Source organism: Fundulus heteroclitus, chromosome 20, assembly GCF_011125445.2.
Source record: "Fundulus heteroclitus isolate FHET01 chromosome 20, MU-UCD_Fhet_4.1, whole genome shotgun sequence".
Taxonomy (NCBI): Eukaryota; Metazoa; Chordata; class Actinopteri; order Cyprinodontiformes; family Fundulidae; genus Fundulus; species Fundulus heteroclitus.
The window spans coordinates 23,407,932-23,423,642 of record NC_046380.1 but is presented as its reverse complement, the minus strand read 5'-3'; the positions used below and the strand labels follow the sequence as shown (position 1 = coordinate 23,423,642).

Here is a 15,711-nt window from a genome sequence, read left to right as displayed (position 1 = left end):
CCCAAGAGACGGCCCCGGCTGAAGGTAACATTAAGAAAGATGCAGAGAAAGTGACAAGTTGTAAAAAGAGGAGTTAACAGTTCTTTTGGCCCAAGGGTAGAAGCTGTTTTCCAGTCTTTTTCTTTTTCTCCTCAATCTTCTGAACTGTTTCCCTGAGGGAAGTAAGGAGAACAAACGGTGTGTGGAGTAGGAGGAATCCTGAATAATTTTGTTGGTTTTTCGAATAAATAGGCAATGGGAGAGAAGTTACAGGGTGGCCAGGGAGCAACCGATGATCGTTTCTGCTGTAGTCTCTCCCCGCTGTAGGGCTTCCTGGTCAGCTGCTGTGGACGGGGTAAACTAAGCTGTTAAGCAGTACGACAGCGCATTTTCAATAGTTCAATAGATCTCCAGCAGGCATGGAGGGTAACATTTAAAGCTATGTAGGAGACACAGCGGACCTGTGGAAGAAGATGATTGCACATCATCCACAACCCCACAGTGAAACATGGTGATGGACAGCCTTTTCTTCACCTGGGACAGGATATACTGGTCAGAGGTGATGGGGAGATGGATGGAGGTACATACAGAAGGAAATTATAATTTTAAAAAAATACGTTGGAGGCTGCAAAAGACTTGAGACTTGATGGGAGGTTCAACTTCTAGCAGGACAAAGACCCCTAACATACTAAGAGAGCTACAATTGGATGATTTAGGTCTCAGCAAATCCATGCGTTAGAATGCCAAGCAAAGTCCAGGACCTAAATCCAGTTTAGAATCAGTGAATCAAGACTTGAAAATTAATCCGTTATTCATTGCAGATACTTTTAGCCATTACACAGGATTTTGAAAGCCCTTAGCGTATTTTGATACAACTTCACCCGAGTTATTTAATTCACAATGTAAACAGAAGAGAGACAAACATTATTTACATAAGATAATGTTTTAAGAATAGTTTGTTTAAACTTGAAATTGATTCTTAATGTTGCATTGCTGAGCCCACAGTGAATGATTTGAATAGCTATGAAAGTTAAAACTACCAAGATACGTTTATAGACTCACAAGATGGCAAATGAAGATTTGGGTTCAGCTAACAAAGATGTTAGCTTTTAGCTTTACCCTGTGTAATGGAGGCGCAATTTAGCATGCTTTTATTTTTTTATAGTTTTATGGGACAAGTTGAAGAGAAAGGACAGAAAAAACACAGCAAGCTCCCGTTACTAAACCGTCAGCGTTTAAACGCTAAATAAAGTTTGTTGCAACTTAAAAAGCACAACCCAAAGTAAGCCTTGTAGCAACAAGACTCAGTGGCCTGGTATCAGTCTAGTACTGACACAGTGTAAAACACAATGAAATAAACAATGCTGAAATAGTTTTATCCTAAACTTATTTGCTTTCCACAGACACAACATACTGCATTGCTGTTCTGATGAACAGTAGACAACGCGACAGGTGTGCAGAGCTTTCAATGCTGTCTCTTCTCAGGACAGTGTAAGTGAAGGACAGGTGTACTGGCTCTGTTCAACGTGCTTTAGGAAACCGTCTCTCCTGGGGAATCTGTAATTCTTTACGATTCTTTACTGCAGGAGCTCGGAGCTAGCCAGGTTCAGGTTGCTAGTCTAATTTTCAGCCAGTAAGCGGTTAATTAGATGGTAGGCTATAATGATTTTGGATCCAAGGTTTTTTCAAAGACGCAGTCTTTTACTCAGCCTGCGAGATGGAGATGTTCATATGTGTGTCCTCCCTATGCAGTCCTTTGGATCTGCTGCTCTGCTAGCACTTTTTTTTAAACCTCTGACATCACAGGTATTCCAGCTGTGAAACTCCTCCTTCCTGGAAACTGTTAGTTAATGCTGGTTATTCTGGATAAAAGGTTTTTACTTATCTTTTTTTTTTTTTAGCTGGTGCTGTCAGTCCTTTTTGTTCTCATGACTGAATCCTCCAACAATTTCTTATTATCGCCTGGACTGGAGGTGTAGTACAGTTTTCTTCTTCATACATCATCAGGATGGTTGGAAAAACAATTCTGCAGCCCCAAAGCAGTGGAAACAGAAAGCATGCAAATTACTTTGAACATTTTTTTTTTAGTTTTTTGTTGTTGTTTTTTTAGCACACCTGAACTGAAAACTTGTTTCGGTACTGCTTTTTTTCTTCAGCAAGTGAAACATTGATGGGAAAAATTTTAAAATGGTTCAGCATGTAATTTTCTTTTTGGATATTTAATCATCTAAGGAAGTGAAAACACATTTGTAAAACACATTTTATCATTTCATAAAACATTCCCACACAATCAACTGCACTCTCTCATACCGACATGTGCTTATTTCTTAGACTGTTGTTTACTTTATGTGCTGTTTTCTGGCAAGTCTTTAAAACGCATTGATGCCTCTGAATATTATGAGTCAAAACTTATTCACGGATATTCCGTTAAATTCAAGAGATGGGTGCTGCAACTCTAACGCAAATAAAACAACAGCAAACAAATAAAAAAAAAAACATGAGAAAATGTGTTTTATATTTCAAAGAGAACATTCCATTCAAATTCACAGATTTAACATTTATAGTCAGTATTCTTTGTTAAGCAAACATATGTGTAAAACGTTTTTACACAAAGAAATCTAGCACAATATTATTACTGAAAGACACTATTTTGCACAAAGCTGCTGTTATGCTGCTGAGCCGATGCATGTTAATACTATCTTGGAGGCAGTAGTTGCTTGTAGCCTGGGGGCTTGAATCTCTGAGCCAAAAGCATCTTTGCATTTCATCTGCTCAATGCTGGTTGCAAAGTTATGCCCAAAACCTGTCTTAAATGTTGGCTTAAAACGCAGTACGTCTTTTTAAACATCGCTCAACTTTCTGAATCAGTTTACATCTCTGCACATTTTATGGACAGCACGCAGCAGCGGCTAATCCTCTAGCTCTGATTGCAAAAGATGTACACAAGCACAGCGTAAAAACACAGATACGTGGTTGCATTCCTAAGCAGTCCTCTCGGGGGGTGGGATGACCCTGGCTGAAGTGATTGCAAAGCCAAGTGGAAAGAGTTTTCATCCTAAGAGGAGGGCAGAGACGACCTGTCGGAGACACCTGAAAGGATTGAAAATAAAACGCAAATAATGCAAATGAGCAATGCTGTCATTAAAAACCAGAGATCTCACTAGTGGATCTAAATGGGCCATTTGGTAAATTTTTCAGCTGACATGCCACATGGCGCACTTATTGCTTCACTGGGAGACAGGTGTTGCTCACCATTAATTTGTGCAAAACTAATATCCAGAAAGGACTATATTTGTTGGCTATTATATTTGATATGTTTAGAGTTCACAGTTGGCATGCCAGCATGACCAAGTCTGTTGGATGGAGTCTTCATTGGAAGTGGTATTACAGGCTGTGCAGATTGTTTTTGTTGATCGAACAAATCAGGGTTTTCAGCAATAATCCCAGACCAGTGAGAGTGCTACCCTGTGTGCGGCCCGCGGCAGCTTCCCCTGTGTGTTTCTGCCCTCAGCTGCGGATCTCAAGACAGCCCGGCACTGTGTGTATGGGAAAGACCTGAGGAAAGCAAAGAGCGCAGCTTAGCGCAACAGCTTAATATCGATGCCTGTCAAAACGAGGCGCTAACTTTATGAAGCAGGAGAGCAGCTGTTTCTGTAAAGTTTTTTTTCGCTGAAGAAGAACTGGAAACCACACTGAAAGATGTTCCAAGCCGCATTGCACTCAATCTAGAGTTTGCCTCCCAGGGAATTTTATTGAAGAAGTTTTGCTGTGCAGAGAAACAAAACATTGTATAAATGAAGACTGAAACAGGGAAGAATATTACAGCTTGAGTATGCCATAAATAGAAATAGCCAGGGATTTGGGTTTGAAATTAGTAACACGAGTAATGGAATAACGTAAAATGAGAGACAGCAGTTTTTAAGGTTTTTTGTGCCATCTAGAATTGAGAAAATATGTTTTATTGTAAGATAGTTTCAGTGAATTTTGGCTTAAAATGGGAGAATTTGAATTTATCAATAATTAGTTTGAATTCAGTCTATTTATTTAGTGTCAATTCACAACACGTCATTTCAAGGCACTTTAGAAAATCAGTTTTATTAAATCATACAGACCGATTTTAACAATGTAAGCCCAGCAGATTACAGTGTTCACTAATCCTGGATGAGCATGTACTGTCCGTGGACAGTGGCTTGAATTGTGTTGTTGACTTTGCAGCAATCCCTCATACCAAGCATGCATGTAGCGACAGTGGAGAGGAAAACTTCCCTGTAACAGGAAGAAACCTTCAGCAGAACCAGGCTCAGTGTGACCAGTCATCTGCCATGAACACCTGGGGGTTTGAGAAGACAGAGACACAGAAAAGCACAGAGACCCTGAACCAGGAGTACTTTCTATAAAAGTAATAGCAGTTCTATTTCCAAAGGGGGCTTTATCTAAGAAAGAAACACAGCTAATTGGCTCTGAGCCAGTTTCCTGGTCTAGAGGAGGAAAAAGAGCACATGCAGTTAGTTGTAGTAAATGCTTCGCCAGCACCTATGTCTGTGAGAGAAACGTGGCTAGATAAACAATTTTATTGGGATAGTTAACAGATCAATCCTCAAATTGAGAACTTAGTTTTGTTTCTTAATCCATGTATTTAAACTACACATTTTTCCAGCAGAGTTTAAAATTTGGGTAAATGTAAAACAAAATTTTATAATTGGTTCGAAATGGGTTTCACATTCAAGGGCGGCCAAAATGAATAAACCATTATTTTTCTGTACTTAAAAAAAAAATCTCTTTCACTTAAAGGAATATTGTTTTATTAAATAATTTTGCCCAATACCTTTCAAATATATATTTTTCGACAAAAATACTGTTATGACAAATATCCAAACTCTCATACGTCAGTGTGGCAGGAAAGCCATGGGATGCCAAGTGGATAGTTTTTTTTTCCTACTTTGTTTTTGATAAATATGAGCTTTTGCTGCTTTTTCGTTTTCACAATTTCACATTCACTTGCTCAGCCATACAGTTCTGTATATATCTAATAGAAAGTAATGTTACGGTGTAGAGAGCAACAGCTGCTTTTACATTGCTGGGCCCAAACTAAGTAGCACTACTTGTGCTCAGCTTTGCAGCTAATAGTCTTTTTTTATTACCTCTTTATCACAGGACAGACTGTTTATCTCCCTTTGTATAAAGGTTCCCACCCAAGTCCCGATTAAAGCCAAGCGGTTGCAAATCAACCGAAATAAACGCTTTTAAGCTGTTTAACCTTATTCTCCAGCACTGTGGTCTTCTTACTCCAGACTCCCAGGTGTATCCTGTGTTTCACCTTGAGACCACCTCAAACCAGAGGTAACCTTCTCTGGTCCAGTGATATTTGTCACTCTAGTGGTTTGCAATATAGAGAGCCTTTCTGGATTCCTGGATGGGGCCATGGAGGATGTTTCAGCCCTGGCTTTCATCCCTTTGGCTGTCTTTGTTTTGGTGGTGGAACAATGTGTTTCACGATGAGTTTTTTTTTTTTCCTAACCCATCAGCTCTGATATTCTACTGCATAAAAATACACACAGTAGGCAACCAAAAGAGACACTTTAGGAAAATGATAGAGCAGCTGTGTCTCTGGGGAGAGCCAAAATAAGTCCTACAGATGCTGTTAGTACATCCAATCTTTTCATAATAGCAAGAAATGTATACGTTTTAGTGCTGGGCAGTATTCAAGCAGTTATGATACAACAGAAAAATCTCAGGTTATTCTGGATGAAATAGTAGATAAAACTTGGCCTTCCCAGCAGACAATAAAGGGAAAATGGAGTTATGTGGTGTGATATGGGGCTTTTGTATGTTTGGTGGAGCTTAAAGAATAATATATTTCATCATGACGTTTTTTTAAGTTTAAGGAACCTTCTGTGGCTGTATTTATAAGAAATGGATATTGAAACATTAATTTTTCACCCATTAAGCATTTTGCCTCTCAGTTAGCTTTATGAATGTTTAAAGTTTGCATGATTTCACACATTAAAACATACCCCTATGTGTGCAATTTATTCATAAATTGACCACAATAGTACAAAACAGGAGCATTTAAATAAATTAAAATGTTCCTAACAGAGCACTTCGCTCTCAGATTGCAGGTCTGCTGGTGGTTCCTAGAGTCTCTAAAAGTAGAATGGGAGGCAGATCCTTTAGCTATCAGGCTCCTCTCCTGTAGAACCAACTCCCACTTTAGTCTGTGAGGAAGACACCCCGTCTACTTTTAAGACTAATCTTAAAACGTTCCTTTTTGACAAAGCTTATAGTTAGAGTGGCTCATGTTACCCTGAGCTACCTTTATAGTTGTGCTGCTATAGGCTTTGGCTACTGGAGGACATCAGGGCCTATTTTTCTCACACTACTGAGTGAAGGATTCCTGGATCAATGTCTGCTTTTGTGTCTCGGCTCTGTCTTCTGTAACCCCCAGTCGGTCCAGGCAGATGACCGTTCATACTGAGCCTGGTTCTGCTGGAGGTTTTCCTTCCCTATAAAGGGGAGTTTTCCTCTCCACTGTCGGTTCATGCTTGCTCAGTATGAGGGATTGCTGCAAAGCCATCAACAATGCAGACGACTCTCCCTGTGGCTCTACGCTCTTTATGAGGAGTGAATGCTGCTTGTCAAGACTTGATGCAAGATGCTAGGTTTTCTTGGATAGGAAACTTGTTGACCGATCTGTCTGGATGATTTGATTAAATTTGCCTTGAGATGACGTGTTTTCAATTGGTGCTATATAAATAAAATTGAATTGAATTAAGAAAAAGTGAAGTTATTTCTGTAATTGGATTTATAACCTTTGATTCATATTGTATATAGATTAAATACAAAGAGTGATATATTCCAAGTGTTTCCTTCTGTCAATTTTGATGATTATATAGCTAATGAAAATATTTGTACAAAAATGTTATTTTAAGACTATAATATGACTTAAGTAATTGTGGGGCGGACTTTACGGTTTTTATTTAGGATGTTTTCATTCGTTCAAACTTTATTTAAGCAGGTTTAAGCCACAAAAGGTCACCGCTTAAAAAGCTGGTTGTTCAGAGTGCTGTACATGAGAATGGTAGTGGAAAGTTGAGTGGAAGAAACATCTGATAGAAGAAGGCTCACAAGCTATAAGAAAGCACTGAGATGCAAAGTTCATTTCAGAGTTTGGAGCTGATTCCTAAAGCGTGGACTGCAGCTACCAAGCGCCACACACTGACATATGCAACACAGGGGCTAAAACTGTTATATTCTTTGTGTTAAGCCACTCCTAAACCAGTGACAACACAAGAGATGTCTCACATGGACTAAGGAGAACAAAGCACTGGACTGTTCAGTGGTCTAAAGTGTGCTTCTCAGACAAAAGTAGGTTTTTAATTTTATACATTTTTTTGAAAATCAAGGTCCCAGAATCTGAATCAAGATTGGAGAGGTACGAGTTGCTTAAAGGTCCAGAGTGAAGTTTCCACAGTCAGTGATGGTTTGGGAATCAACGTTGTTTGCTGGTGTCTCTCCATTGCCTTTTATCAGGTCCAAAGTTAGCACAGTTGTCAGCCAGGACATTTTAGAGCACTTCATGGTCACAAGCTTTATGGAACGGCTGATTTCATTTTCCAGCTGGACTTGGCTCCTGCTCACTTTGACAAAAATATCAATACCTGGTTTAATTAGCTTGGTACCATGGTGCTTAGTCGGTAAGTAAACTTGTCTTTTTTTGGGGGCTTTTGAATTAAGGTATAAATCCCGTTAAGGATGCGAGGTCAGAGATTGACGCTCTTTTGTAGGAAGCAGAAAACGTGTGTGCAGGTTTAATGTTAGTGCGTTTTAAGCCCCAGACACAACTGAGCGTTCTTAATGGGAGGCAGATCAATCAATAGAGCTAAGCTCAGCCTGACAAGCCAGCTGTGGAAATCCCACTTCGCCACCTGGGACAGCCTTCTGTTATCCAGTGTCCACGTTATAGACTGCCTCTGAATGCTGATTCATCCAGAAAAAAGCACTTACAACCAAACCCAAGAAAATACTATTTTATGATAAATAATGCTGTTATGCTGGTGGAAGGTGGTTCATTTAGAGCCAGTAATAAACAGAACCGTGGAATTTATTTGATAAGTTTTGTTCCATGTTTTAGCATTAACATTATGTGCTAAAGAATATCGACTTTCAGGAAAAACACCAGTAATGAGACTGAAGAAAGTTTTTAGGAAACGTTTATTAAATATTTGAATTGGGGCCATACAGATTCAATGTCTGTTTGTAAATTGTAGTAATTAGTATAAATAGCCCTAGCACATATCTGCATGCGGCCAATCAGTACAGCACTGCCCAGCAGCTGCAGGGAATTGATGCGATCATGTCAAAATCATGACCGCATCAGCTCTAATAGCAAACATACATTTTTGCCGAATGCAGATTTCCATGCAAGTCCAGATTGGATTTAATTTCCTGTCTAGCATCCATGCTGCTGATGTTTCATCAAATTCTGTAAGAGCTTTGATCCCAAGATCATCTGTGGCAGTTTTGGTTAAGGTGATGAAAGAGTGGGGCTCAGAAAATGTTTAACTGTGTTAGGAATAAAACATAAAACATGCATCATGCCGTTGGAAGGGCTGCTGTCACTCGGATGATTCTGCCACACCTTCTAGTGGTTTGAAAGCTCACATTGATGTTACACTGAGCTACCTCTATAAATGGAACTGATATTTTATTAACGCAACAGCATTTTCTTGACACAAAGGTTCAATTTTGAGGTTCTTGTGTTATTGTTTCAGTGCTTCAGGACTTTAGGACTATGATGTGTTTGAGTGCCTGAATTCAGATATAACAAATTATTGTCACACTCAGCTTGCACAATATGTACTTTGGCTTTGGGCGGAGGACACCATAGACTCCAGATTTGTTTCTTTAAAATATGATTACTACCTCTCACAGTTTGCCTGACATGGTGGGATTGTTTAGTAATTGGATGTTGAGCTTTAAGTGGTTTCTTGCTGCATCTTCTGTAGGTATAAATAAAGGTAAATGGAACTGGAAGAAAAAATAAGTGATGCCAGAAAGGATAGAAACTCTGCACAAAGTTTACATAAAAACTTTTTCAATATTGTTTGCGCTTTTTTTTTTGTTCTCACTGTATGCTTGTATTTATGTTACAACAAACTTTTAGGACAAAAACATACAATTAATTCCTTGTATCTAAACAAAAAAGCTACTATTATTCTGACTGCTGCTAAAAGAATATATCATATTGTTAAAGACAGTAATAATATATATATATATATATATTTTTAAAAGCATTGTGTATTTTGACTTTTGATACACATACTTAAGTATGTGTATGCAGCAACCCATTTAATTTTGTTCAAATTTGCTATGGCTTATAATGCAGAATACTATAGTCGTTTTGTTGTTCTGACCTTTATACAGCAAAGCGCACATTTGCTAATTAATTAGTTCATCTCTCTGTTTGGGTAAAGCTCCCTTTCAACTGCTCAGCAGACATGTTGATTGTAGTTTTAGAACAGCTTTACCTAAATGAGAGCGATGGTCAACACTAGTTTTAGTTTCAAAGCCATATCTGTTTTTTCTACAGAAAATATTTCACCGTATTGGAGAAGCAAAAGGTGCAAGGCAGCAAAAGCCGGCCGATACTACACAGCAGCAGGTGTGGGAGGGGTGGTGCTCTGTTAGTCCGTGCTCCACACAGCCTCAGAAACTCCAGACACTCGAACGCCCTCGCCAGCATCTCATTAAAAGGGTTTTAAACCTCAGTAATGGTATGATGCAAAAAAATATTTGCGGTTTTAAAGGCATAACCTTTTAAAACCTGCATTATTATGCTGACAGTAACCAGACCATGTTTTTTTTTTTAATTAGTTTGCAGCCATGCTGCCAGGTAGAGCTCACAGGACACATTAACAGATTCAAACAAACAGGGTTTACCTAGAAATCCCTCAATCAGGAATCCCTAAACGCTCCTTCCTCTAGGCCGGTGTTCATAAACAAGATGATCCATCTAATTTAGCAGTTCCTAATTTCTGTTTATGCATCTCATGTTGGACTTGTCTCCCCATCCACTCAGACTCGGATTCTCCACAAGCTCTCACCGTGTCTCAGCTGTTTCTGGGCCTAATTACCTCCTTTAAGAAATGCCTCTCCTCTGTTTCAGTTTGAAGAACAAGACCTTGATTCGCTGCTAATAATCCCACTGGGCCCAATTTAGCAACTAATTTAGGCAAATGTTATCCAAAAGACTTCCGCTGACTGCCACCACGGCACATATCTTAAGGTCTGCATGCTGCTGTTAAAAGTGTTGTAGTTGTCCAGTAAGACGAGGCTTTTCCTCTGAGGAGCTGTCCAAAAGAAATTAGCCTAAAAAGGGCAATTAAAACCCATAAAATTACTTACTTTTAAAAATTGCGTGTATTATTATAAAACAAGTTTCAACGGAACCATTGATGCAAATAGGATTGAAATCACAATTAAACCAGTACCACCAACTAGAGTCACGTTCCCACTACGCCTTTCCTTCTGCGCTCAGGAGCCCTCCAGCAGGCTTTGTTTGAACTTGCAACCCAATCAGCCGATATTATGAATATTTGAAGTTCACATGCACACATGCAGGCGGGATCACATCTGCCCGACGTGATAATTAAATTGGTGGAGATTCAAACAAATGGAAAAGAAATGGCCGACCCCAGGGAGCGTCTCGGTGACTCCGTGTTTATTGCGTTTCTGTCCCTGATGACGCGTTTCAGTGCCAGCCAATCCCGTCTAACGACAAGTCACCTGACTGCAGAAACATAGCAGGCAGGGTCAAGTGCACGGTTTGTTAAAACTGATATATCTCAACTGTGACCGCAAAGACAAAATAATATTAAAATCATATTTGAATCGCAGCTTGGTCGGGTATCTATCAACGTGATGGAAACTTCACTTTTTCCCGTTTTTTTTCCCATCCTCCTCTCTCTCTACTGAAAGAGACCGTTGGAGGTGTGATCACTCAGGGATATTTGTTGTGTAGGTGGCCGGCATGATGTGCTCCTTACATTTCCCAGAGCTGACACCTACTCTACTTCCATTTGCAATAATAGAAAGGCCTCCTGTTCTTCATTCGTCAGTTTAACTCTGTTCATCTCGCTCCAGGATTCGTGGCACACAAATTATTTATAATTTCCTGTTAATCCTCCATTCTATCAACTCCTTCGCAGTTTTCCAGCTGTGCGCATTTCAGCGATAACAATCCCTCAGATGAAAAAGGACCTTTTAGTTGAGGATAATGAATGATGATAGGCTCACAGTGAAAGACGGATCAAAGGCCAGGAAAGTTTAGGGAAGCATTAGCAAACCGATCATGTCTGTGAGGAAATCTCCGTCTATTAAGCAAATGGATGCTCTCTATGATTACAGATAAGCAACACGCAGCAGACAAGCATAGCTTGCAGTCAGCTGCACGGAATGAAATATGCAATAGGGTTGAAGAAGTGTAAAACACACGTTAATGAGTCATCTGGGACTTTTTGTCTTTTAATACGCTCTTCTGTTTTCTCTGAGCTCCACTTGTTGGTTACTTTTCTCTGTGCTACAGTGTCTTGCAACAAAAGCAAAACAATACAATACCCCTTAAATGGTGTCACATTGCATGTGACAGCCACAAACTTCAGAAGGAAATTGATATTTGACTTCTTTTTTTTTTCAAATCAAAACCTAAAAATTGTGGCATGCATTTGTTTTCAGTCAATAGTTTGTCAAGCACCATCATGCTGCAGTTCAGGCTCCAGGTCTTCTGAGTTATGTCTCCGCTGTGCCACTGGTTCTCAGTGGGACTTAAGCCTGGACTTTGACTGGGCCTTTCCAGCTCATTATTAGGTTTCCATCTCAGCTGGGGCTGGATGTTTGTGGTCGTTCTCCTGCTGGAAGGTGAACCTCCACCCCAGTTTTGCGTCTTTTGCTGCCTCTATCAGGTCTTTGTCTGCCATTGCCCTTTATTTAGCTCCCCCTATCTTCCCATCAACTCTACATCTTTTCCTCGTCTCTGCTGAAGATAATATTACCCGTAGCATGATGCCATTGTGGGTGATGTGCAGTGTTACTTACTGCCACACGATTTGGTTTGTATTTCAGTCAGAATTTTCAATTTTGTTCTTTTTGTTAACCAAAGTACCTTCTTCCAAATATTAGCTGTATGTCCTACATGTCTTGTGCATGCCTTGCATCTCTGACTAGTTTACTCCTTGCCCGGTCTTTCAGTTGAAGTGGACGATCACGTCTTTGTAGATTTGCAGTTTTGTTCTCTTTTCGTGTTTGAGTGATGGATGAGATGTTCAGACTTGTCCACAGCTTTGTTCCTTACTTGTTTTCCATGTTTCTTGCTCTTTCAGGGTTTCTCCCACCATACAATAAGCCTCGCCTGACAGGCCGCCAGGCTTTACTCGCCCCCCTGCCAGGCTAAGCGTTGTTTCTTTATTTCAAATGCCTCGATGGCTGAGAGCAACATAATAGAGTCTAGGAGAAAACCTCCCACTCTAAATAAGCTAATGCGCTAGCTAATGCGCTAGCTAATGCGGAGCTGCACCCCTCCTTTGAGCCGCATGATGCAACGCTTCTCGCGCTTCCTCTTTGAAGACTATTGGTTGAACTGTTTTTTTAAGGGGTATTACTGTAATGGGTACTAAATGCAAATGCACTCCACACTTTTCAGATTTATGTTTGAAGATATTTTGAAAACCTTGTTTTCTTGTCCTTCTAATTTGCAGGTATGCACTATGCTATGCTAATCTATCATAAAATATCACATATAATCTCAACACAGTACCTTTAAGCTTGTGTCTGTTATGAGACAAAATGTATTCAAGGACAATGAATGCTTTTGAAAAGGTTTCCTAGCACCAATAGTATCTGTTTTTATCCTTAATTTAAAAAAAAGAGGCTGTTAAATGCATTTAATAGCTACACAGATCATATTTTTGGTCAGATATAAATGATCTGGTCCAAAAATCATGCCAATCAGACTCCCACTCCCTCATATAACATGTTGACATTTTATCTTTGGCCAAAGGTCCATACTTATTTTATCCCTGCATCTGCTTGATAAATTGGCACAAATTTCCTGTTTCAACCTGAAGTTACCTTACCTTGCCTCTTCTCATTTTAGTTCCTATCAGATATGCAAATGACTTTCTAACACAGTCCCCGTTTTTGTTCCTCTCAATTTTTAAATCGCTGCAGGCGCAGATTCCCACAGCGATGTCAGCTCAGTAAGCGGCGGCGTGCCATGGGACAGTAGGGAGACATCCCTGGCAGCGTCCACGGCTGCCTCCCTGGCCTCCTCTCTGCCCCTGAGGGACATAATGGACTCAAACGAAGACAGTAAGCACATGGAGCACAGCGACAGAGGTTCAAACGACTCTGTGGGCAGCGGCTCGTCCTTCGAAGAACTTGACATGGACCAGGAGGAGCTGGAGGGAGGGCAAGAGACGGAAGACGGGAAGGAGAAAGAAACCCCTGAAGAAGAAGAAGGAGCTGGAGAAGATGTCGGACTGGTTGCTAAGCAGAGGCTCCTGGGAGACGGAGAGGAGTAGGAAGGATGCTGAAGATATAAGGGACGTAGCCATGTGACTGGCAAGCTAGAGTGTTTCTCAGCCGTGCTGTTGTTGGTTATCTGTCAAATAAAGTGGTTGGTTGACCTAAAGCTGTCCATGCCCTGAACAAGACCACGTTTTTCTGCACCTTCTAACGAAGCCTGTACTTTTTCTTTAACGTAATCACAGATTTCACAAGTTAGCCCTGATTATGTGTTTGAATGCTGACTGGACAGAGCATCCGTGGGTTGACCAGCTCATGATGCGCCATTCTGATTTCAGTGAAGGTCAAACAGCATATTTTTGTGACTCCTGGTTTCAGATCCAGGTTTGTACAGATATTTCTGTCACTTTTTTTCCCTAAACATTGAACCTAAGAGAACTGAAATAAACGACGATTGGTTTAAAAAGTACATGAACTACTGCTGCTGCTGCTGTAGACCCAGATTTTTCTTTTATTTCAACAAAATAAGTTTTCAAATCTGAGGCAATAAAAAAAAAGCTTATTAAAATCTCCACTAGGAATAAGACTTGAAATTCAACCCTGTAAGCGTTTTCCTTTAAGAGAGTACAGGATATTTTATCATCACTCTGTACTCAGATAATTGCTTTTTAATGCAAGTTGGCTTTCTATACTTGGATTATTAACCCACTCTTCACCCAGTTTATTTTGTTCCTTATGTAGCCAGAATTCGCCTGCTTCATCAGAACCTAGCTGTAACCTCTTTGTAAGTTGATATTGTACTGGAAATGTAGAGACGTATTGCCATGTTTGTGTCCCTCTGTGTTGAATAAAAATTTCAACTGGAAAGTTTGACCACCAATTGTCATTAATTTGTGTCTCTCGCATGCCAACAAAATGAGATGCCAGCATTTTTTTCTCTTCTCAGCTGCCCGTTTGAACGCTCTCGATTTCAAGCTCTCCGACACGCAGCTTCTTCCCAGAGTGGGGTTTGATTTCTACTGCAACAGGCGCATAATTTCGTCTCCGGTCTGAGGAAGTTCTTATTTATCTGCTTCCCAACAGTTACGGGAGATGTAACAGAGTGTGGGTGGCAGAGTATTTTTTTCTTTTTTTCACAGGACACCTATGAGAGCGAGCGAGCTGCTCATAAGTTATTAAGCTTGCTCTTGGAGGCTGACGGTTTTCAGGGTTTCGCTATGAAATGATTGCTGTTATTGCTGCTTTGTTTGGCCTCAGATAGGAAAACAGAAGCTGAACCACAACTGATGCTGATTCACTAGTGAAACTTACACAGAGAAATCTCAGCTGTTTTAAGATTATCTTTAGGGAGCAAATGCGTTTAATAAAGCTAATTTAAAGAACCTTAGAAAGCACAATGTAAAGTGACATATTCTAACAAGATGGAACTATATGACTTGGGTATCCCTTTCTTTCACAGTCAACTAATTACACTGTAGGTACCTAGTAATTACATAGTAAGTTGAGTTTATTACTCTGCAGTAAAAGCAATTTTAGTGGGTAGTTAAAATCAAATTGCTGTTCGACCGTCTCTAAATTACCCACCATTTGCCAATAGATTGAGTAGTGCATTGCCACAAACTGTGTATCTTGTCTGTACTGCTAAAATAAGATATTTACATGCACTATAAAAAGACAACCTATTTTTTTCCTCATAGTCTGACATTAATATTGTGTAAAGCTTTAACTTTACTGACACTTTCTGTTTGCTAAATATCCGTGTGAGAGTTTGTTTTTTTTCCTTCAAGTTATGTTGTTGCCACATATTTTCATATTAGATAGTAGAAGTTTGGCCCGTTTGTCCTGACAGAACTGAGTAAGGTTTGTAGACCACCTTGCTCACACCCACCTTTTCAGACAAAATTACTGTCTTTGGCTTTTATATTGATCTTGCGGCTGAGTAATGGCTCCTTCCTCCCTGAGTGGTATCACAGCCCATGTGGGTACAGCACTAGATTCCCTGTGGATAATGAGACTCTTATCAGCTCCAGCCAGCATCATCTTCACGAGGTCTCTTTTTTTTTTTTTTTTGTCCCCGGGTTCATCTCTTAAACACAGAACCTGTCTCCTCTCCAAACAGTACATGGACATTCCCATGCTGTTTGTACTCTCGTACAAGTTTTTCAAAAGGTGAGAATCAGGCATCAGGTATCTGCAAATATTACCTATCCT

At 40.0% G+C, this 15,711-nt stretch overlaps 1 protein-coding gene across 1 annotated transcript in view; it reads left to right on the top strand.

The window, feature by feature from the left end:
• The window catches only part of tex264a (testis expressed 264, ER-phagy receptor a), a 102,101-nt gene extending 87,728 nt beyond the window's left edge, over nucleotides 1-14,373 (top strand). The window contains exon 4 of the mRNA XM_012863843.3: nucleotides 13,204-14,373. Within this exon, the coding sequence (XP_012719297.2) occupies nucleotides 13,204-13,556 (353 nt within the window). The 3' untranslated portion in view covers nucleotides 13,557-14,373. The remainder of the gene's footprint in view (nucleotides 1-13,203) is intronic.
• Nucleotides 14,374-15,711: the final 1,338 nt, after the last annotated feature.